Here is a 23,930-nt window from a genome sequence, read left to right as displayed (position 1 = left end):
TAGCCTATAGTATTGCATAAATGCTACCATACTTTTTCACTTGCATTTCAACCATATAATATTGACAATATTCTAGTACCAGAATTCCATCTGTAATAATTCGATGCATCTGTGACATTGAACGTGTTGGTAAACTATATGTGCAATATGTGCTGTTGGATGGTCGCATTCTTTAAGGCAAACTAGCACGTTTTTATGGATTAATTATACAATTAATGGATATGATGGAAGACGTGCTATTGAGCAGCCATCTTTGACTGACACCTAGTGGATGCCATAGGCTATTATGACAACTCGATGAAGCCCTGAGAATAAAGGCCTAGAAATAGTTTTGTAGTCGAGTGCTTGTTATCAATTATTTTCATGTGTTTAACTTCTTTATTGGTATCCCTTTTAATCTATTTGATGAACATTTTCTACTAGTATAATATGTTTTGCCCTTTTTATTGCTCTGATTTTATGTGCGCTGGATCTCAATACTTGTCTCTCCCTCACAAACAGGTGCTGCTGGCTTTGAGTATCTGCACTGTGAAACTTCTCATTGGTCTTGGGAGCAGGTTTCTGCACTGAATGCACTGACCAGGTATTAAAGACAAGGTAGGTGAGGACACGCCACTGGGTTTTTCCATGCTCAACAGTTTCCCGTGAGCATCAAGAACGGTACACCACCTATAAAACATCCAGCCAACTTGACACAACTGCGGGAAGCATTGGAATCAACATGGGCCAGCATCCCTGTGGAATGCTTTCAACAGCTTGTAGAGTCCATGCCCCAACAAATGGAGGGTGGTGGTGGTGGGGGGAAGGAGTGTGCAGCTGACTCTTTGTCCATTATATTTTAATCTAACAATTGTATTAGAATCTCCTACTGTGCAATCTGTTCATATGAATAGATGCAAGAATTTCACAAAATGTCAACAAGAGCAAATAGGGTTCTGGACATTATTAGATCAGACTTAAACAGTATAATGATGGTCATGATGACACTCTTGTTAAATTGGCAATACTTGTGCAGAAATGAGATGTAAATCTTCCAATGAAAGTACTCAATAATGTCCTACATGAGTACTTTAGTTACTGGCAATTAATTATTTCTGCTTTGAACTACCAAGAAATCATGAGTTGGGTACTTTGTCCTCTATCTCTAGACATTAAGGGCAGAGCAATCAAACCCAGAGCAGCTGATTGCTTCCTGTGTCTGTCGCAGTTTAGAGTTTTTCTAAACCTACTCTTAACCACACTGCTAACCCTAACGCCTAACCTTAAATTAAGACCAAGAAGCATATGTTTTGTTTTCATTCATTTTTATAATAGAGCCAATTTTGACTTTGCAGTAGGCCTATCTAAAGGGAAATCACTAAATTCTGCCTCCAGGACAAGACTCATAACAATAAACGTCAACCTGTATATCTGTCACTGTAGTAAAGTGAAACATGTCCTCAATCATTATGATTTTTTTTGTGTGATAACATGCCACTCCCTTTATTCCCAAGGAGCCAGATGTCTTCACATTGCCCATCTGTACTATTCTTGACCATTCCCTCCCTACCACCCTCCAGTCCCACTCTGACTCTGGGTGCCCTTTGTAACCAACCCTGTAAGCAAATGCAATCTGCCTCTCCATTGGCTTTGCCTGCCCCCTGTCTCTCCTGACCTTTCCTGTGCATATTCATGAGGTTTCCTGTCGCCGTGTGTGTGCCTGTACAGCTGCTTGGTTCTGAACTGTGTGTGGAGAGGGGAGGGAGAGAGACGGAGAAAGGGGGACGAGTGAGCAGGGAACAGCAGCAGGGCTGGAGGCTTCAGCCATGTCAGTTTTCTCTACAACGCTGGACAGACGATGAGAAGAGAGGAACCATGGCCTTGTCACTGAGTGCAGACGAAGAGGATTATGATTCAGAATCTGAACAGGTCAGAGAACAGAACATTAGCCACGTTGGGTTTCTAATCTGCATTCTGTTTTGTCTTTCTCGGGGGGGGGGGGGGGGGGGCTTTAGACCAGTAATCCTGTGAGTAGAATGTATTTTCTCTCCCTGCCTTCTATCTCTTTTCTCTATCCCCACTCACTCAGTAACATAAGCAGGAATAGGGTAATAATTTGACTAGGGAATGGATGGAAAAGGGAAACATGGTTTGTTGTTTTGGTAAGAGAACTAATCCATTGGGCAAGAGATAGCTATTTAAGAGGTCATACAGACACCTTCTCCTGTCCCTGGCTCATGTTGTTGTATCCAGATGACCTATCTCAGACCCTAGCAAGAAAAGAATGAGCTGCTCACCAAAGTAGTTAGTTGATCCCAATAATTGCTTGGTTTTAAATGTGATCCAGAATCCTCTCACCTTTGGAACAAACCTTTCTCAACAAAAACCCTGAAGAGGACACAATGAATATACATTGTCCCCCTCTGTTGTCTACCAGCTATTTTTCACACACTGACCTGTCAGATTGTGTTCTTGGTCAAGTTACTGTGATCATGGAAGAGGTTCGGTCATTGTGACTGTATTTTTGTGTGAACAGTCAGGGTGTGGGAGAGTAGTGTAGCATGACTATACTTGTGAGGCCTTTCACTACACTTCACCTGAGGCTCAGTGTTGACTTTTTCTAAAACTAAAGTAAATAGATTACGCTAAATCAGACCATGCCTGATGTAGCACCATTGTCACATTCAGGTCTAGCTCTCTGGACAGACATACTTATTCCTTCCGTGTTTAACTGCTCATACTCACACCTAACCATGCTCTGTGCCTTTAAGAGGGCTGGAGGCAATGTTATTTTGCAGGAACCGAACTGGGGAGGGGGATGGGGAGAGGGAACAATGAGCTGCTCTTACAGCGGTTGACCGCTCTTGCCTGTTTGGAGACTTTTAGTTGTACATTACGCGACAATAGTGCTGAACGATTAACCGATATGTCGTTTTTTTCGGTTATTAAACAACAAATTGAGCGACATTGGTTCAGTTACTTGAATTCCATTTAGTTATGTTTATTGTGAGCCCATGGTGTCTTCTCAAGGGAAATAAAATAATTTACGAGAGAATTCAAGTCAAGAACTATGCGGGACGCTGGGTTGAAGGGAGTTGTAGTTTTCATGAAGCAAATAATCAACATAGTTTAGCGCATAAACATGGTATTTAACTACACACAGTAGCTAGGTTTCCATCCAATTTGCGACAGATTTAAATGCCAATATTCAAATATTCAGTATGCACATTTTCCCACCAGAGATGTTTATATCAAACTGACTTTTTTTGCGGATAAGAGGCTGGGGGTCATGACGTAGCGCACATACAAATAATTTACCATCAGTCCTATGTACCGAATGGAAAAGTTAAATGGGTTTCCATCGCATTTTCAACTCTGAGGGCTTTTTCACAACTGTTATTATATAGCAAATGTGACCACTCTTGTCTTGGCATATGCGCTCTAGCTAACAGCTCGCAGATACAGTGCGTGTAGGCGACCTACATTGAGATTATTATGGATGAGCGCTATTATTTGTATTTGTCAAACGGCAGCCAAGCATCGGTCATCATGTCACCAGAATAAGACCCTCGATATTTATTGTAAAGAAGCATCAAGCTCATCACCTTGCACATTTACTACACTGTGAAGTTCATTATGTGTCCGCCGCAAAAAAAAAGCCTTTATTTACATCTTGTTTGAGTGCATTTCATAATACAATCAAGAACCAAAACTTAATTGGAAGGGTATGAGAAACCCCCAAAAAATATTTTGTTCAGAAGTAATAACGTAATAACGGCTATGTTGAATGGGTGCAGATTGAGATGGTTTCTTACTGCGTGCATCTGTGTACTGGAAAAGTGTATATTATTCCAGCTATAGCCTAATAAACTGCATCCTTTCCCGAGTGGGAGGACCACACAACATATCATCACGTGACTCCAAGTTTATTTCCATGTGATGGTTGTTATATCAATATTTGCGCATAAAGGCGTTTCCACCAACTTTAACGCCTGCTACAGGTTAGATACACACAGACCGCATAGACTTTGAGAGAGGAAAGTACACAATGCGATTTCGTGAAAGTATGTGTAACAGTATAACTTTAGTCCGTCCCCACGCCCATACCCGGGCGCGAACCAGGGACCCTCTGCACACATCAACAACAGTCACCCACGAAGCATCGTTACCCATCGCTCCACAAAATCAGCGGCCCTTGCAGAGCAAGAGCAAGTGAAGTCACCGATTGAAACGCTATTTAGCGCGCACCACTGCTAACTAGCTAGCTGTTTCACATCCATTACATATGCCTCATCTATTTGATGAACTAGTCAAATTATTTTGTCAGACAGCTCTGCAGCATAGTTAGGCATGCAACCTAGCTAAGGGTTAGTTCAAATTGTATCTCCCCCCTCCCTCAGAATGAACTCAAAATAATATTTATGACCACAAATAACAATATCGATCCTGTGTTTATAAACGTGGATATCGACTATGCCACTTCAGCATGCTCACAGTTGATGACACACAGGGTTATGGGCCAATGCACCAAACAACCAATAAACTGAGTATACTGACCTTGTGTGCTTCAATATCATGGTTTGCGTTGTCAGCACCAAAATAAATTATTGATCATAGTATGCTGATGGAAAAAAGTATGTTATGGCTTTACACCCCCTGCTCTATTGTCGATAAAGGGTTACCTGTTTAACAGAACACAGATGGTGTTCTTTAATGGAAGCGCCTTTAACATAATCCAGGAAGAATCAGGTATTCCCCAGGGCAGATGATTTGGCCCCTTTACTTTTTTCAGTCTTTACTAACAACATGCAAGTGTGTCTATGTATGCGGATGACTCAACACTATATACGTCAGCTACTACATTGAGTGATATGACTGCAACACTTAACAAAGAGCAGCAGTTAGTTTCAGAATGGATGGCAAGGAATAATTTAGTCCTAAATATTTCAAAAGATAAAATCAATTGTATTTGGGACAAATCATTCACCAAACCTGAACTAAATCTTGTAATGAATAATGTGGAAAATGAGCAAGTTGAGGTCAATAAACTGCTTGGAGTAACCCTGGATTGTAAACCTGCATGGTCAAAACCTATTGATAAAACAGTGGCTAAACTGGGGAGAAGTCTGTCCATAATAAAGCACAGCTCTGCCTTCTTAACAACACTATCAACAAGGCAGGTCCTACAGGCCTTAGTTTTGTCACACCTGATTATTGTTCAGTAGTGTGGTCAGGTGCTGCAAAGAGGGAATTAGGAAAATTACAATTGGCTCAGAACAGGGCAGCACGGCTTCCCCTTAAATGTACACGGGGAGCTAATATCAATGATATGCATATCAGTCTCTCATGGCTCGAAGTGGAGGAGAGATTGACTTCATCACTACTTGTTTTTGTAAGAGGTGTTGACAAGCTGAATGTACCGAGCTGTCTGTTTAAACTACTAACACACAGTTCGGACACCCATGCATACCCCACAAGACACCAAAGGTCTCTTCACAATCCCCAAGTCAAGAACAGACTATGGGAGGTGCACAGTACTACATAGAGCCACGATTACATGGAACTCTATTCCACATCAGGTAACTGATGCAAGCAGTATAATCAGATGTAAAAATAAAAAAAAAAACGGGTAAAAATACACCTTGTGGAACAGCGGGGACTGTGAAGAGAGACAAAAAGGTACAGACACGCATATGCACACAAGCGCTAGCACACGCCCTCTACACACACGTACATTGTAATGTTGTTGTATGGTGGTATTATACATTTTGTATTGTAGATATGTAGTGGTGTTATAATGTACAGTTTATCTTATGTTTTATATGTAATGTAAGTGCCTAAATGTGTTTGGACCCCAGGAAGAATAGGCAGCAGCTAATGGGGATCCCTAATTAATGCAAATAAAAAGACTGTCAATCTCGACAAACAGAACATTTATCCCACCCTACCTTGAAGGCCTACCCAGTATCGAAGGTTTGGCTTGACAATCTCTGAATATCATTAAACGTTTTGGTGTTTTTTAACAGATGTTTATTTCCATTCATCAAATGACCGTGATGCACAATTTGGATTGATTAGATTTTTATTTGCCAGTAAAAAATAAAAATGCACAATACAGAGTACAACTATTTTTTAAAGTGACTGGGATTACACCATAAAGTCGGGGCTTATTTCCATTGTGGTCCCTATTTGTTTTCACATAGACACATTACAGACATTCTACTGTTCACACATAAGCCAGCTTTTGACATTCTTTTAAAAAGTGGTTATGGTTGCTATGACTTTGAGTTCCTGTGGTAGTTTGTTCCACTCAACAGTGCCAGTATATACAAATGTGTTCTTACCAGTTAGACTCTTAAATTTAAAACAGTGAATATTAGTGTCTCTGGCTCTAGTATTATGCTGATGGACATCTCTGACAAATTTAAACATTTTTGGTTAGTACCAGGGGGCTGAGTCTGATAATTCTGTGGACCAGACCAAGTTGAATTAATTCTACTATTTCTTTCTACAGATAGCCAGCCTAGCTGCTTGAAATGCTCAACCTCCAGATGGGGGGAGGGGGAGTTTAAGTACAATTCTTACATGCTTGTTTTGGCTGGTCTGTATCTTATTCTTTAGATGTTTGGGGCTGCTGGTGAACCATGATGTTGCAGGCATTATCAATGCGACACTGGACTAGCGCACTTGGCAGAGTCTTTAGCGTGTCTATAGCTAGGGCTCCATCCAATTGGCAGCAGATTTTCATGCGAATATTCAAAAATCTGCATAAAAACAATATGCACATTTTCAGAGTTGTTTCCATCAAATTGACTTGTTGCAGATGAAAGTCTGTGCGTAAATACATAGTGCACATGAAAATTACTTTTGCGGTTAAATTCCCATGTACGGTTAAAGTTAAATAGGTTTCCATCGCATTTGTCACAAAAAAATGTGTCGGTATAGCAAATGTGCCCAGCCTGGTATTGGCACTTTGTATTTGCCAACCATTGATCATCATGTCACCAGAATAAGACCCTAGATATTTATTGAGCATCATGCTCATCCCGTGCACTTTCACCACCCTGTGAAGTTCATCATTTATTTAATCTGTAGCCTAATAAATTACAACCATTCCCAAATCATAGTGGGAGGACCACACAACATACCATCACGTGACTCCAAGTTTACTTGTATAATATGATAAAATAATCATGTCTAATCCTGATTGGTTAAAACATATTACCACCGGCTAAATCTATGATGCTAAAATGCCTGTTTACTCTGTTCCATCTGACTGCGCAATCCACTGTCTCATCAGCCCAGCCAAGCAATTGATAAACTTGATCTTCACTATAAAAAGTATCTAGACATTCTCACATTTCTTTTAAACTAACATTTTGTTTTCAACCGCAGAGATATGTATAAACCTTGCTGTCTGTCTCTCCAACAATTTGTAACATTGTTTCAATATTCAAATTCGATCTCCAGCTGTCCAAAAGTAATGAACTCAGGAGTCGGGACTAGACAAGGCAGGCAGGCAGCGTTTCTCAGCTAGTCAAATTCATGAATCAGCTGGCATAATTTTTATGGATATATACAAAGAAATGTAAATTGTAAAAAAGTCAAACAAAATGAAGTGTAGCTAGTTTGCAGTCTTTCCAGCTTCAGTTTGGAGTGATTTTGTTATCTGTGTTGTTGGTTAGCTGTTGTTGGCTAGCTCCTCTGAACAACAGTGTCCTGACGAGTGAGCACATTTTCTATGCAAGGCAAAATTGTGCCTCATTAGCTCATTGTTATGGATGTATCCACAGTTAGCAAAATGGCTTGACAAAATGTAATTCTAGCATCCTCAAAATGGCTTCAGATTAACCAGGTTTCCATCCAATATTTTTATGCGAGTCAAGTACATGCCGGATATAAAATGGCACGACAGTCCTGATGGAAGCAGCAAATGTCAGTATTTTGTTGACAAAACAAAATATGCTAGATAAGGTGGGATCTTTTTGTGTCAATAAAATGTGTTATGTGCAAAATAGTGGTTATTTAAGTGATAATTCCCAAAAAGACATGTTTGGAGGATATATTGGCAAGGGTGTTGCAAACCGCATGCCTACATTAGACTTTTGAAGCAGCCTAATCAGATTAACCTCTCTGGGATATGTGGGACGGTAGCGTCCCACCTCGCCAACAGCCAGTGAAAGTGCAGAGCGCCAAATTCAAAACAATAAATCTCATAATTAAAATTCCTCAAGCATACAAGTATTTTACACAATTTTAAAGATAACATTCTCGTTAATCCAGCCACAGTGTCTGATTTAAAAAATGCTTTACAGCGAAAGCACCACAAACGATTGTTAGGTCACCACCAACTCACAGAAAAACACAGCCATTTTTCCAGCCAAAGGGAGGAGTCACAAAAAGCACAAATAGAGATAAATTAATCACTAACCTTTGATGATCTTCATCAGATGACACTCATAGGACTTCATGTTACACAATACATGTATGTTTTGTTCGATAAAGTGCATATTTATATAAAAAAATCTCATTTTACATTGGCACGTTACGTTCAGTAGTTCTAAAACATGCAGTGATTATGCAGAGAGCCACATGAATTCACAGAAATACTCATTATAAATGTTGATGAAAATTGAAGTGTAATACATGGAATTAGAGATACACTTCTCCTTAATGCAACTGTTGTGTCAGATTTATTTTTTTATTTAAAGACAAAGCATAATCTGAGTACGGCGCTCAGAGCCCAAACCAGCCAAAATAAATATCTGCCATGTTGCGCAGTCAACATTAGTCAAAAATAGCATTATAAATATTCACTTACATTTGATGATCTTCATCAGAATGCACTCCCAGGAATCGCAGTTCCACAATAAATGTTTGTTTTGTTCAATAATGCCCATCATTTATGTCCAAATAGCTTCTTTTGTTAGGGCGTTTGGTAAACAAATCCAAAAGTGCGTTCTGGTCCAGCCGAACATTGGACGAAAAGTTCAAAAAGTTCCGTTACAGCCCGTAGAAACTTGTCAAACTAAGTATAGAATCAATCTTTAGGATGTTTTTATCATAAATCTTCAATAATGTTCCAACCGGAGAATTCCTATGTCTGTAGAAAAGCAATGGAACGAGAGCTAACTCTCTCGTGACCGCGCCTCAGAGCCTGTGGCAATCTGCCAGACACCTGACTCATTCCTCTCTCATTCGGTCGCACTTCACAGTAGAAGCCTGAAACAACGTTCTAAAGACTGTTGACATCTAGTGGAAGCCTTAGGAAGTGCAACAACCAATATCCCACTGTATCTACAATAGGGGCTGAGTTAAAAAACTACAAGCCGCAGATTTCCCACTTCCTGGTTGGATTTTTCTTAGGTTTTCGCCTGCCATATGAGTTCTGTTATACTCACAGACATCATTCAAACAGTTTTAGAAACTTCAGAGTGTTTTCTATCCAATAATACTAATAATATGCATATATTAGCACCTGGGACAGAGTAGCAGGCAGTTTACTCTGGGCACCTTATTCATCCAAGCTACTCAATACTGCCCCCCTGTCACCAATAAGTTAAAACATTGACTGGTTGTGTGTTTATGCCACACACAAAAGGTAATACATTTAAAAGGTAAATTACAAATATTTAGCTTATTTTGAAGCATTAGGTTTAGGTGTGCTAGGAATAGGTGCTCTTATTGGAGGAGGCAGAGTGCACGTTATGCTTCCGACAGGCCCAGTTATTCAGATACCATGCTGACCACACTGCCTGCGTCTCGTGCATTGCAAAATAAATGTACACATACATGTTAATCAATCATTGCACCCACACTGCTCGCGCGTTTCAATAAGCGTCTGCGTAGCCAGGCACTTAAATTGAACTTGGTTCTATTTGTGATGCTTGACGTGTTGCAAGTCACACCTCTCCCATCTCCTCATTGGTTTTTATTATACATTATACCCACGTGGGTGATTGAAAGATGAACTGCGGTTCACACTCCAGTCCAGTTGGTGATGGTAATGCACCTTGCCAACCGCCATATAAAGTCAGAAGAAGAAGAAGCCTGGCTGTGTCAGTCGATTGTAAGTTAAACTTAGGCATCACACTACCCATGAAGGAATACCTAAGACACATTTTTACTGTCAGTCATTAGCGTCCGTTTAGAATCTATGTTCCTTTTTTTGTCGGAATAAAACAGGATATAATGAGGACTAGATAAAATATGTCTTGCATGTAATGGACATAAAGAACTGGTCTTGTATGTGTATATATAGTTGAAGTCGGAACTTTACATACACCTTAGCCAAATACATTTAAACTCAGTTTTTCACAATTCCTGACATTTATTCCTAGTAAAAATTCCCTGTCTTAGGTTAGTTAGGATCACCACTTTATTTTAAGAATGTGAAATGCCAGAATAATAATAGAGTGATCTATTTCAGCTTTTCTTTATTTCATCACATTCCCAGTGGGTCAGAAGTTTACATACACTCAGTTAGTATTTGATAGCATTGCCTTTAAATGGTTCAACTTGGGTCAAACTTTTCGGGTAGCCTTCCACAAGCTTTCCACAATAACTTGGGTGAATTTTGGCCCATTCCTGCTGACAGAACTTGTTAGGTTTGTAGGCCTCCTTGCTCGCACATGCTCTTTCAGTTCTGCCAACATATGTTCTATAGGATTGAGGTCAGGGCTTTGTGATGGCCACTCCAATACCTTGACTTTGTTGTCCTTAAGCCATTTTGCCACAACTTTGGAAGTATGCTTGGGGTCATTGTCCATTTGGAAGACCCATTTGCGACCAAGCATTAACTCAATCAATCCCACAACAGCAGCAAAGGATAGCAAAGACACTGATGTCTTGAGATGTTGCTTCAATATATCCTAGGATAGCAAAGACACTAATGTCTTGAGATGTTGCTTCAATATATCCACATCATTTTCCTATCTCATGATCTCTATTTTGTGAAGTGCACCAGTCCCTCCTGCACCCCCACAACATTATGCTGCCACCCCCGTGCTTCACGGTTGGGATGGTGTTCTTCGGCTTGCAAGCCTCCCCCTTTTTCCTCCAAACATAACGATGGTCATTATGGCCAAACAGTTCTATTTTTGTTTCATCAGACCAAAGGACATTCAAAAAGTACGATCTTTGTCCCCATGTGCAGTTGCAAACCATAGTCTGGCTTTTTTATGTCGGTTTTGGAGCAGTGGCTTCCTTGCTAAGCGGCCTTTCAGGTTATGTCGATATAGGACTCGTTTTACTGTGGATATAGATACCTTTGTACCTGTTTCCTCCTGCATCTTCACAAGGTCCTTTGCTGTTGTTTTGAGATTAATTTGCACTTTTCGCACCAGAGTACGTTCATCTCTAGGAGACAGAACGCGTCTCCTTCCTGAGCGGTATGACGGCTGCGTGGTCCCATGGTATTTATACTTGCTTACTATTGTTTGTACAGATGAATGTGGTACCTTCAGGCGTTTGGAAATTCCTCCCAAGGATGAACCAGACTTGTGGAGGACTAATTTTTTCTGAGGTCTTGGCTGATTTCTTTTGATTTTTACATGATGTCAAGCAAAGAGGCACATCCAATTGACTCAAATGATGTTAAATAGCCTGTCAGAACCTTCTAAAGCCATGACACCATTTTCTGGAATTTTTCAAGCTGTTTAAAGGCACAGTCAACTTACTGTATGTAAACTTCTGACCCACTGGAGTTGTGAAATAATCGGTCTGTAAACAATTGTTGGAAAAATTACTTGTGCCATGCACAAAGTAGATGCCCTAACCGACTTGTCAAAACTATAGTTTGTTAACAAGAAATTTGTGGAGTGGTTGAAAAACAAGTTTTAATGACTCCAACCTAAGTGTATGTAAACTTCCGACTTCAAGGTCCTAAACGATATCATAACCGCCATAGATTAGAGACATTACTGTGCAGCCGTATTCATCGACCTGGCCAAGGCTTTCGATTCTGTCAATCACCACATTCTTATCGGCAGACTCAACAGCCTTGGTTACTCAAATGACTGCCTCTCCAGGTTCACCAACTACTTATCTGATAGAGTTCAGTATGTCAAATCAGAGGGCCTGTTGTCCGGACCTCTGGCAGTCTCTATGGAGGTGCCACAGGGTTAAATTCTCGGGCAGACTCTCTTCTCTGTATACATCAATGATGTCGTTCTTGCTGCTAGTGATTCTCTGATCCAACTCTACGCAGACGACACCATTCTGTGTACTTCTGGCCCTTCTTTGGACACTGTGTTAACTAACCTTCAGACGCGCTTCAATGCCGTACAACACTCCTTCCGTGGTCTCCAACTGCTCTTAAATGCAAGTAAAACTAAATTCATGCTCTTCAACCGATCGCTGCCCGCACCTGCCCGCCCGTCCAGCATCACTACTCTGGACGGTTCTGACTTAGAATATGTGGACAACTATAAATACCTAGGTGTCTGGTTAGACTTTAAACTCTCCTTTCAGTCTCACATTAAGCATCTCCAATCCAAAATTACATCTAGAATCGGCTTCCTATTTCGCAACAAAGCCTCCTTCACTCATGCTGCCACACATACCCTCGTAAAACTGACCATCCTACCGATCCTCGAATTCGGCGATGTCATTTACAAAATAGCCCCCAACACTCTACTCAACAAATTGGATGCAGTCTATCACAGTGCCATCCGTTTTGTCACCATAGCCCCATATACTACCCACCACTGCGACCTGTACGCTCTCGTTGGCTGGCCCTCGCTTCATACTCATCGCCAAACCCACTGGCTCCAGGTCATCTACAAGTCTCTTCTTGGTAAAGCCCCGCCTTATCTCAGCTCACTGGTCACCATAGCAACACCCACCCGTAGCACACGCTCCAGCAGATCTATCTCACTAGTCACCCCCCAAAGCCAATTCCTCCTTTGGCCGCCTATCCTTCCAGTTCTCTGCTGCCAATGACTGGAACGAACTGCAAAAATCACTGAAGCTGGAGACTCATATCTCCCTCACTAGCTTTAAGCATCAGCTGTCAGAGCAGCTCACAGATCACTGCACCTGTACATAGCCCATCTGTAATATAGCCCATCGAACTACCTCATCCCCATACTGTATTTATTTATTCATCTTGCTCCTTTGCACCCCAGTATCTCTACTTGCACATTCATCTTCTGCACATCAATCACTCCAGTGTTTAATTGCTATATTGTAATTACTTCGCCACCATGGCCTATTTATTGCCTTATCTTATCTTACCTCATTTGCACTCACTGTATATACATTTTTTTCTACGGTGTTATTGACTGTATGTTTGCTTATTCCATGTGTAACTCTGTTGTTGTATGTGTTGAACTGCTTTGGTTTATTCTTGGCCAGGTTGCAGTTGAACTTGTTCTCAACTAGCCTACCTGGTTAAATAAAGGTGAAATACAAAATGAAACCCACACACCCACTCAGTCATTGTTTATGAAGTGGGTTATTTTAATGTTGTTCTTTTGGCGCAGTAGTGGAGATGTCATGGACTTCCCTCCCTTTTGTGTGCATTGTTGTGGTGTGCTGTGGTCCACTGAAGCCAGGCAGATGGTGAACCCAGTGACTTCCTCCCACAGCACTGGGATCCACAGTGAAACTGATCAGATAAGGCCCCCATCTCGGCCTAGTGTTTTAGGGCCTCATCAAACAAACCTAACATTCCTAGCCAAGTTACAGTAAGTGTTGGTAATCAGTCTGGGTCTATTATAGGTCAAGATGCTTTTGTAAACAATCAACACATTAGTGTTTCATAGGCCAACTTTTGACTCAGACGACTTTAGTTTTTTTTTAAAGACGATACACATGTCTTAAAGATTGGAGTTATGATTTCTTGGAAGAGAGGCATAGGAGGAGGATCACTCCTCATTTTAGCCACCATATTTAATACTTTCTCCTGTAATTCAGAGGTTTCACATAACATGGCCTGGATGGACCATACACTTGTTGATTAAACTAAATAAAATATAAACAAACTCATGCCCCCTTGGCAGAACAGATATTTGAAGAACATCACTCTTTTCATAACTCACATACACAGAACACTTTGTTAAGCATTTTGTCATGCTAACGCTGTTGCACAATTAACTTGAATATTTGGAACAAGAGGGTATCGGCTACTTTATTCAAGGACTCCTTCAGGGTGAACAGGAGTTTGTTTGAGAGGAAAATAGGTCATATAGCACACGTGGGTTTCTAATAGTCCCACATTGATTGCTTTGGTGATCTGTTGTGTTGGATATAATGTTGTAGAGATTTCTGTTTAAAGCTCTCTAAAAAATCGGCTAGGAAAAGGCCAGGAATGTGCCAATCACACTTGAATGTTGCGCAATGCTGATAGTCATAGCATTTGCAGCCTCAGCCCTCCTTCTGATGTCTTCCTTGTACACCTTTCCATACACTCCTTGGTTGAACAGATTTCTTCGGAAAACCATCAAATTGTAGTCTGTTTCCCATTTCCAGTTGGATGTTGCGTCAACAACAACCGTGTATGCTTGAGAATCTGTTTAGGATCTGGAGTGATGCTTGAGGATGGCCAAAGATGAGACGAAGGTGAAAGGTTATTATAACAACTCTCTTTCCAGACCTGAAGAAACGCTTTCTGGTGAAGGATCGTCTTGTGGTATCTCTCCAGGGACATCTTATTCTAGGATTCATGAAGGAACACTTTGTTCTCAATGACCCTGGTCTAGGGGTTTTCTTCTCTCTCTTTAAGCCTTCTGCAAGAAATCCATCTGCTTTTATATGATGGCGGTTTGGTCCCTATTAGCTATATCTGTTCCAGGAGGATGGTTATGTAAGGGCTGTGACGTGGCAATGTTTCTCAGTATTTGTTTGGGAGTGGAAGGTGTTCACTGTTGTGTATTAATCCTTAACTGAGGAGCATTGCCAGGTGGTAAGACATATTTTGTGGACCTGTGTGTGTTGCTGTCTTGTGATTTAGTTTCTTTAATGGATGGACCTACTGGCTCACACAGTGGTAGATCATTTTGCCAGAAATACACACGCAAACCTCCAGATGAAAACATTCATATGTTACACCATGCAATTGGTTATACCTTTTATTTTGTGGAGTAGGTTGTGTAAACAGCGTATCAGCCTTATAGATGTCCTTTGCAGGAGATCAGAGGCAGGACATAATGCTCGACTGGGACTGAGTGACAAGCAGCAGATTCTACACTACACTAATCGATCTCACCCCATAAACAGTGTTTTTAGTGCCAGTAAGAACAGCTTCCAGAGGAATGAAAGACCCAATCTACAGTAGCATATTCAACTCTGTTTTTCCAGTGTGTCTCCTAGGGCCTGAAGCGATATTTGTACTTTATGAGAAAATAAAGTAACAGTTTTAGTACTGCCAGAGGAGCCATGAAAATGTTCAATTTCAAAACAATCCTAACCTCTCCACAGCCCTCCCATTTAAAGCTAAAGTACAATATGTCTCTGCTAGTTCTCATCTCCTTTCATTATTCTATTCAAATGGTTAGGAAAAGCAGGGGAACTGTGTTGCCAAGGAAACACTCGCCTCTGCAGCAAAAAATACATTTCTCAGTAATGGCGTAGGGAATATCTAATGTTTATTGTTCTGGTGGCTCTAGGCTCGGGTAAAGAGCATTGAAATAAATTTTTACCTGTGAACCTCTAACTATTTGTGGTGTCACGGGGTGGGGTGGGAGAGAATCTTTTTATTTTCTTGGACAGAGGCTGATTTACAGATTTGGCATTTAGAGAGGTTTAGAAAGGTACTGTATGTGGCTTGCAGCCGGTGGCTTCAGTGCAGTACTGTTTCACTAGCTTTATGACTGTCATGAGTAGACCATACTAGATGTTTTGTGTTCCATAATGAAGCAGAATGTAGGTTACTGTCTTAGGCAATAGTGCCCATTTGAATTTCCTTTCTAAAGTAGTTTCCAAATACTCAGGTTTGAATATTGGTTGGAGAGGACCAGGGAGCCAATGACCGGACTCAAAAAGTCTACTTCCAGGGACAAGAGCTAATGGATGTTTTAACATAAATTGTATTATTTTTCTCTCTGCAGCAACGAGAAGCCAACCGGCCAAAGCCCAAGATGGGGACTTCAGCAGCGGTCAAGCTTCCGTCCAATCGCAGTGCGTCTGGTGCCAGACGCAGGAGAACACGCTGCCGAAAGTGTGAGGCGTGCCTCCGAACTGAGTGTGGAGAATGTCACTTCTGTAAAGACATGAAGAAGTTTGGAGGACCTGGGCGCATGAAGCAGTCCTGTATCATGAGGCAGTGCATTGCAGTGAGTAAAGCCATAGTAACCACACAGGCTTTTCATCATTCATACTATTTAGCAGATCGTTCAGTTAGCCTATATTGTCTTATCCAGTGCTACAGTGCTGTGTCACAAATGCAATGAAAACCATAAGACAGGTTCACAGTTCAGGGTCTGAAAGAATGGTCAGTGTAAGAAAGAACCAACCAGAAGTACAATGATACAGAGCGAGACCTCAGGAAGTGAGTGCTAACATTTTTATTTTTGCAACAGTATGACTCATTCATGTGTCAAAGGTCTCTCGATTCTGTTGAGTCCATTCAGTGGATATTTGTCTACGGCTTGGCATAGTCGCCAATGTCTGTTAATGATTTTCCTAAAACAGGAAACAGAATGACCAGTAGAAGCTTATCAACACTATTTGCAAATATTATTGCACACCGGCATAATGGAGACACTGTGTGTGTTACTGTCAATGAGTTTGACAGTTGTCAGTGAATGTGTTTTTGTATTTGTCCTTTGCAGCCTGTCCTGCCCCACACAGCTGTGTGTGTGGTGTGCGGAGAAGCAGGGAAGGAGGACACATTGGAGGAGGAGGACAAGTTCAACGTCATGCTCATGGAGTGCTCCATCTGCAATGAGATTGTCCACCCCAACTGCTTAAAGGTGAGACAAGATGAGCATGTCGAGTCGTGGTTGAACACAACCATGACTGAACACGAGGCCAAGCCTCCACCTGATGAGTTTGATGATTCCTTATTTGTGTGAGTGAGATTCACCTGAATGTTTATGATACGGTTGAGGGATTTATGTGCTTTGACACACAAATGAAGGCAAAATCCTGGAATGTTTGCCTTTGTACTAACGGCAGGTGATTCACTGTGTTTTGACTGTCAAACAGTTTTACAAGGCAACTTGATGAGTCATTGGTGTGGTGGGGACTTCCTGTTGTTGTTTGACACTGAATCACCTCATCACTTTCCCTCCTCCAGCCAGACTTGCAGTAGGCTGTGTCCAGTTGAAATCACATGATGCTTGAATACGACTTTGCAGTGTTGTCGACATTGCTGGGTGGAGCCGGATGCAAATAAAATGCAAAGCTGCCCATGCACTCTTAGGAGCCATTCAGCCAAAGCATAACATGTCATAGCATGTCCTTGCTCGAACCTGTTCTAATGAAGTGAAGTTGTGAACTACATCAGATATTAGGAACACAGCCTTTGTGTTTGTTGTATTCCAGGCACATAACACACTTATGGTAAGGTATTTCCGGAGAATATTGATTTTTCATTGTTAGATGAGGTTGTTTGCTAGAGTTTCTCACTTTTTAAATGTGTCAGAAAATAAAGTGTTAAACTGCCTCACACAAAGAGGTGACAACAGTCACTTTCAGTTCCCTGTTAATTTCTCTCTGTGCTGAACACATTGTACATTAGACTGACTCCCCTTCTGCCCTTTTCGTCTTAACTCTCTCTTTTACTTCATGCTTTTCAGGTAAAAGAGGCTTCTGGCGTGGTGAACGATGAACTTCCTAACTGTTGGGAATGTCCCAAATGCAACTATGCTGGGAAAACCGGAAAAGTGAGTACCTACAAATGTATGATCGTAATTTGAGCCTGTTTGCTACAGCAGGAACTTAATTCTGCAGCTAAAGGATATGTAGATTATAGTTAATTGATACTTTGTAGCGGTTGATACATTTGAAATTATAAACTTCAGAAGACCTTTTAAACCTCAAATTCACTACAAGTTTTAAATGTCCTGCTTTGCAGGACAGTTCTCCTGCAACAGGATGATCATACATCTGTATATGAATGCATCATTTTAAGGACTTACTGTCTCAAGTTCAAAAGCATTAATTTGAAATTTATGTTTTAATTTCCCCTTTCTCCAAAGATAAAGCACACACCAATTTTGTCATCTTATGTTGGTTCACAGCACTGTTTCCTAATCCATCTTTGGAAAACACTCTCCAAATAATTATTCTTTAACGTCAGAGGCATTTCATAATGTCTTTACTTTGTGGTTTCTTACTTCCTGTTCATCTACTTACTATATCACATGGTTCAATGCCCTGTGTCTGTTACACGGGAAGGAAACAAACATCTAATTCTCTAGTAGTGGCACAGTCACAGTCTAAGTAGTTTACAATGTCTGACTTGTTTCACCATTGAAACAAGTACAGTATCTCAGCTTGGTGACCCTGTCGTGATAGGCGAAATATATAAAGTTGTCTTCCCTGTTTTTCCACCTTTTGGTCTGCAAGCAAAAAAGGGGACCAGGGTTCAAGTATGCGTCTAACCTCCCTGGCTCCCTGCTGAAGGAGCAGAAGGCAGTCAAGGAGGAGGGTGAGGCCACATCTACGTCTACAGCCAAGAGGAAGCCTGAGGGGGATGAAATCTCAAGACACAGACCTGAGGAACGGGAGCCCCTCCACAGACACCCCCCTGTCCTGACCCCCAGCACCCTGCCTCGGCCCAGACCTGAGGATAAACTGAGGAAGAAGAGGAAGCTCTTCGACGATGACGAGGAAGAGGACTTCAGTGTGAGGAAGAAGGTAGACTCCGATTTCATAATGTGGTTTATGTTTCAGTGTCTGTTAGTATAATGTTACTCATTGACTATGCATGGCAATTTTCATGCTGTGCCAAGCAACTCCTTTTGTAAAATGTTTGGATGTTGATATGTGCTCTGGTATCCATAGTTGAACATGCTCTCTAACTAAACCTCCCTCTCCTCCACAGGGAAAGGCAGATGAACCTCTGTTCCCCAAACTCCTTCATCAGATCAAGACTGAGGAGGAAGACCAGGAGGAGGAAGTGGATGAGGAGGAGACAGACTCTCTGTTCTGGCGAGGCCTGGAGAGGAGAGATCGTTTAGAAGATACCGAGGACTGGGCAGAGGACGGGGATGGCAAAGACACAAAGACAAACTTTCCAAGGCCTCCTCTCAAAACTCCTGTTCTAGACAGTGACCAGTCTCACTGCAGCTCTCCACAGGCTGGCCCCAGCAGCGAGGGTGGCAGTGAACCCCAGGAGAAGGGCCCACGCCCCAAAGCGCGCCGCAAACGCCGTTTACCCAACAAGGAGCTGAGCAAAGCACTGAACCAGGAGATCCAAAAGACTGAGGACTGCCTAGCCAATGAGAACCGCCAGCCCCTCAAGGTGGAGCCAGAGAGTGAGAATGAGGAGCCCAAGAGGGGCTTCCGCATCGGCAGTGACCTGGGAGGGGAGCGCCCCCACCTCCGGACCAAGGAAATGAACGGCACCCCCTGGGAGCTGCGCCACTTCTACCCCAGCCAGATCACCCCTCTGGGCTTCAACAGGAGCTCCCCTGGCACCCGGCCCCTGCCCCCACGCTCCCCACCCAAGTGTGTCCAAATGGAGCGGCACGTAATCCGGCCACCCCCCATCAGCCCCCCGCCGGACAGACTGCCCCTGGTGGACGGGAAGACCCATGCAGTTCAGCGAGAGGTCTGGATGAAGCTCTTTGGGCACTTCACACACAAGGAGCTGTGTGTCTGCATGCGTGTCTGCAAGACATGGAATAGATGGTGAGAGCTCTTACTATTCCCACTCATATTTTTACTTTACATTTAAGGGCCTATAAAACATAAAATAAAGATGTGTTATAAAAGTTGGGTCCCTGATAATTGTGCACCATTGTGCACGTCATCCATTTCGTATGATGTGTTACGTCATAAAAACGTAACAAAAAATTGTTAGGAATTCCAATTCGTAAAATATGTTATTAATTTGTAAGTGCTTAAGATCCCGTTCAATCTCTTTAACACTCACATTCAAATATACTAATTATCTAGAACATTGTGAATTTTAGTCCAAGCCAGATAGTGAGTGTGTATTTATATTGTCTATCTCTGACAGGTGCTGTGATAAAAGACTGTGGACCAACATCGATCTGAACCGCTGTAAATCTATCACTCCCCTCATGCTGAGTGGCATCATCCGCAGACAGCCCCTCTCACTGGACCTCAGCTGGACCAACATCTCCAAGAAGCAGCTGAGCTGGCTAATAAACCGCTTACCAGGTACATACCAGGACCACGTGAACCTGTGATCTATGGGAGAGGAAAATGTTTCGGCCAGACACCAGAGACTGTCCATATGTGATTGTGTCTCAGCGTTGAAACCCGTCTGACAGTACTTCGCTCTGTGTCCTGCAGGTCTGCGGGTGTTGCTGCTCTCAGGGTGCTCGTGGGTGGCTGTGTCTGCCCTCTGCACCTCTAGCTGCCCTCTGCTGCGCACCCTGGATGTGCAGTGGGTGGAAGGGCTCAAAGATGCCCAGATGAGGGACCTGCTCTCGCCCCCGACCGATAACAGACCAGGTAACCACCTGCAACAAGAGGGGAGAGTTAGGTGAAATTGACATGAGTGTATTATAGCAACCTCTGGTGGTTCTCCTGGGTGTGACAGGACTGGGAGGCTTTTCTTTCTAAAAACCCATTAAGAAGAAAAATGAGTGTATCTTAAGATAGTTCACATTTAATTAAAGGATGTTAACGAAAATGTATGAGATTACTCGCCATGTTTGACTGCGAGATGAGAAATCACTCCTGTTTTGTTCCTGCTCTCCACCCTCAGGTCAGTTGGACAACCGCTGTAAACTGAGGAACATCCTGGACTTGCGTCTGGCCGGGCTGGATATCACAGATGCCTCTCTGCGTCTGATTATCAGACATATGCCGTTACTTTCCCGACTGGACCTGAGCTACTGCAACCACATCAACGACCATTCGGTCAACCTGCTGACGGCCGCAGGGACCACAACCAGAGATTCACTCACAGAGATCAACCTGTCAGGTAGGAACCCTCAGTCAATCACACCACTCTCACAACCTCAGTATTAGCACTAGGGGCTAGAGTAATACAACAGCACAGAGGCTGTTTTTATTTACTCTGCTGTCACTTGTTTATTTTTTTTGGCTACCTTCGGAGGACAAAATGTAACTTTTTACAGCTTTTTCTTTTGTTGTTACATGTACATTCTAAACACATTTTAGATACATACCACTTATTTAAACTTTTTTTTTTTTACAGTAGTTACATTATACAATTTTACATTATACATTGTGTTATCAGTCATAACTATTATAGAACAAGCTATTTCACTTATTTTTCTCTTAATATTAAAGAATATCGAAGATGTATTTATTTTCTATCTTATCTTGATTTCAGTCATTTCTATAATAGTTTGCAAGTCTTTATGTTGCATTTAGGCTTCATAATATTCAATCCGGCTCTTCAGTTTCCTCATGCCTGGCTCTGTTTTTGTCTCCGCCTCAAGTTTGTAATAGGGTGACAGACCATTCGCTTACCTTCTTCAAGCGCTGTGGAAGCATCTGTCACATTGACCTGCGCTATTGCAAACAGGTGACCAAGATGGCCTGTGAACAGTTCATAGCAGAGATGTCTGTGAGTGTACAGTTTGGACTCAAAGAGGACAAATTACTGCAGAAACTCAGTTAGACATTGACATCAAGGCCAAACAGCAAAAAATAACTACCCTTTGCACTAAATGGAGCAAGACAAGGTTTCCCCCATCAAGCCTGCACTGGTTGGTTTTGTATGTTTGTTTCTTCTTCATTGGAGAATCTACTGTGTTAGATTTGTGAACGAACAATGTCACACGAGTTGATGAGAGGAGCAGAAGTGTGTAAATGAACAAGGGGGATGGTCAAAATGTTTGCATCAATGTCTTTCTGGATGTTACAAACCCATCCTTGTACTGAAAGGCAAAGATGTCCTGGACAGGAGATGGGGAGGGAAAACAAAGCATGCATGCGTTCATTTTGGTGTTAAGATTGTACCTTTTTCAAAGGCTGGCGTTTGTTGGGGGTTTGTTTTCTATTACTTATACATGTTAAATGTTTAAGACATTTTTTTGTACAACAATAATTCACGCATTGGGCTAACATTTGAGGCTATAGTGAAGTTTTAAGTATGCAGTACCATACACACCCCAGATTTCAACTCTTACATCTGAATATTGACCTACAGTACTTTAAATCAGCTTGCCTTGACACCGATGGTAATATATATTTTTGGATGTTATTTTTTTTTACCTGATATCATGTGCCAAATTCTGAAGGTGACATTACAAGTTAATGGTAGTTACTGACTTGGACTGGAATTAATTTAATACTTTACTTTCAAAAATGAACATAAGACTATTATTATAAAATAATACATGTTTTAAATGTTTAAGTAAATAAGAATTAAATAAATGTTGCAAATATGGTTAGGTTAATGAATATATCTTGAAATTAATCAGTCAATAAATATTGACATAAGGAATGTTAGTCAAATGTATTTTTTCAATCTCAGTACCTTCTGCATTTTCCTATGTTTCGTACATATGCCAATCTGTTGTTTCACATGTTTTAGCACTCAAGAGCCCATAATGTGAGATTCTGTCAAGTAATCGAATCATCTGCTTTAAAGGGCCAATCCACATTTAAAACAATAACAAAGCATTCCCCGCCTCTGTTTTGGTAAAAGGCTGAGGGCTGGGCCTGGAGAAATGTAATCCCTCTCTAATCGAAGACTTACAAGAATGCAAAGACTGACCATCCATGATATCATAATTATAGTTTTAACCATGTTTTGAGGCAATACAGTTTGTTTACAAACATTGGAGGAATACAAGCTTATATTTTGAGTTCTGATGGGATACGATAGTTGAACTAATCTCATGAGGCATTTGTAAGGTATATTCAAGAATCAATGAGTATATATCATTAATTTCTAATCCAAAAATGAGTGTAGCAACTGCAGACTGCCCCTTCACTGTTTCCACAGGTGCATACAGTCACAGTGGCCTCCACAGACTTGGCATGTAATGAGTTTCTTTGAAAGAGCATTTGATCATCCTATTTTTAATTCAAGATCGACTATCTATTCATTTTGTATTTATTTATATTAGTTATCATCCATAATTGTGATGTAATTATAATTTGCCATTTTCTGTTGACCGTGACCTACAATGTCACAAGTGAATGATATTGGCCACCTTGAATACAGATGCACATGATGTAGTTGTTTATATTTGTAAATCTAAAATCTAGTGCTATGATTGTCATTAAAAGTATATTTCTATGTATGAAATGTATTTTCATATACTATAACATTTTTTTTTACCCTCCGTTGTGTGGCCTTTTGATAGGGCACAGCAGAGAATTTCCTAACTGGTGACCTCGGGTGGCTTAGCTTTCAATGAGCAGGAAAGGACATTGGTATATGGAACCTTCTCACTCAACTCGGGTCATGTATTAACCATGTTTTTTAGTTTTACATTCAAACGTCTGTCACATGGAAGCTGCTGTCTGCAGCTGTCCTCTCCTAGACAAAGGCCTAATCTGGCACTCTAAACACTAGTTCAACCTACAGCAGGTATTCCCAAACTGGGGTAGGCGCAATGCCGTCGGGAGTACGCCAAATAAAAATGTGATTCACATAAAAATGTTGTTAAAAAAAAAAAAATCTTCACATTTTCAAACAGTCCATTTATATATTCCAACGGGGCTATACATTTTGGTTTTTTTCTCAACTGAGTAGCCTCGTTTCACTGCCAAAAATAAAATTAAACCATCTAGTGTTCAGCGAAATAACAACAATGTCAAATACAGGTAGCCTAGTCAAATAATTAAAATCCAATCACATTAACCGTTACTTTCTCGCGGGAATT

General features: G+C 41.4%; 1 protein-coding gene across 3 annotated transcripts; it reads left to right on the top strand.

The window, feature by feature from the left end:
* The first annotated feature begins 1,713 nt into the window (after positions 1–1,713).
* LOC139410840 (lysine-specific demethylase 2B-like) lies at positions 1,714–23,345 on the top strand. Of its 3 annotated transcripts, none has more exons than XM_071156407.1 (10): positions 1,714–1,908; positions 16,029–16,253; positions 16,752–16,892; positions 17,721–17,807; positions 18,493–18,783; positions 18,971–19,779; positions 20,111–20,274; positions 20,410–20,571; positions 20,828–21,046; positions 21,531–23,345. In XM_071156407.1, the coding sequence occupies exons 1-10, from the start codon at positions 1,855–1,857 to the stop codon at positions 21,710–21,712; spliced, it is 2,334 nt and encodes a 777-aa protein (XP_071012508.1). In that variant the 5' UTR covers positions 1,714–1,854; the 3' UTR covers positions 21,713–23,345. The 3 variants fall into 3 exon arrangements, with proteins under 3 accessions (XP_071012508.1, XP_071012507.1, XP_071012510.1); XM_071156406.1 differs by having other exon boundaries at positions 17,721–17,809; positions 18,486–18,783; XM_071156409.1 differs by lacking the exons at positions 1,714–1,908; positions 16,029–16,253; positions 16,752–16,892 and adding an exon at positions 17,259–17,484 and having other exon boundaries at positions 17,721–17,809; positions 18,486–18,783.
* The last annotated feature ends 585 nt before the right edge of the window (positions 23,346–23,930 follow it).

Source organism: Oncorhynchus clarkii, chromosome 6, assembly GCF_045791955.1.
Source record: "Oncorhynchus clarkii lewisi isolate Uvic-CL-2024 chromosome 6, UVic_Ocla_1.0, whole genome shotgun sequence".
Taxonomy (NCBI): Eukaryota; Metazoa; Chordata; class Actinopteri; order Salmoniformes; family Salmonidae; genus Oncorhynchus; species Oncorhynchus clarkii.
The sequence above is the reverse complement of the archived record's forward strand: the minus strand, read 5'-3'. Positions and strand labels throughout refer to the sequence as shown.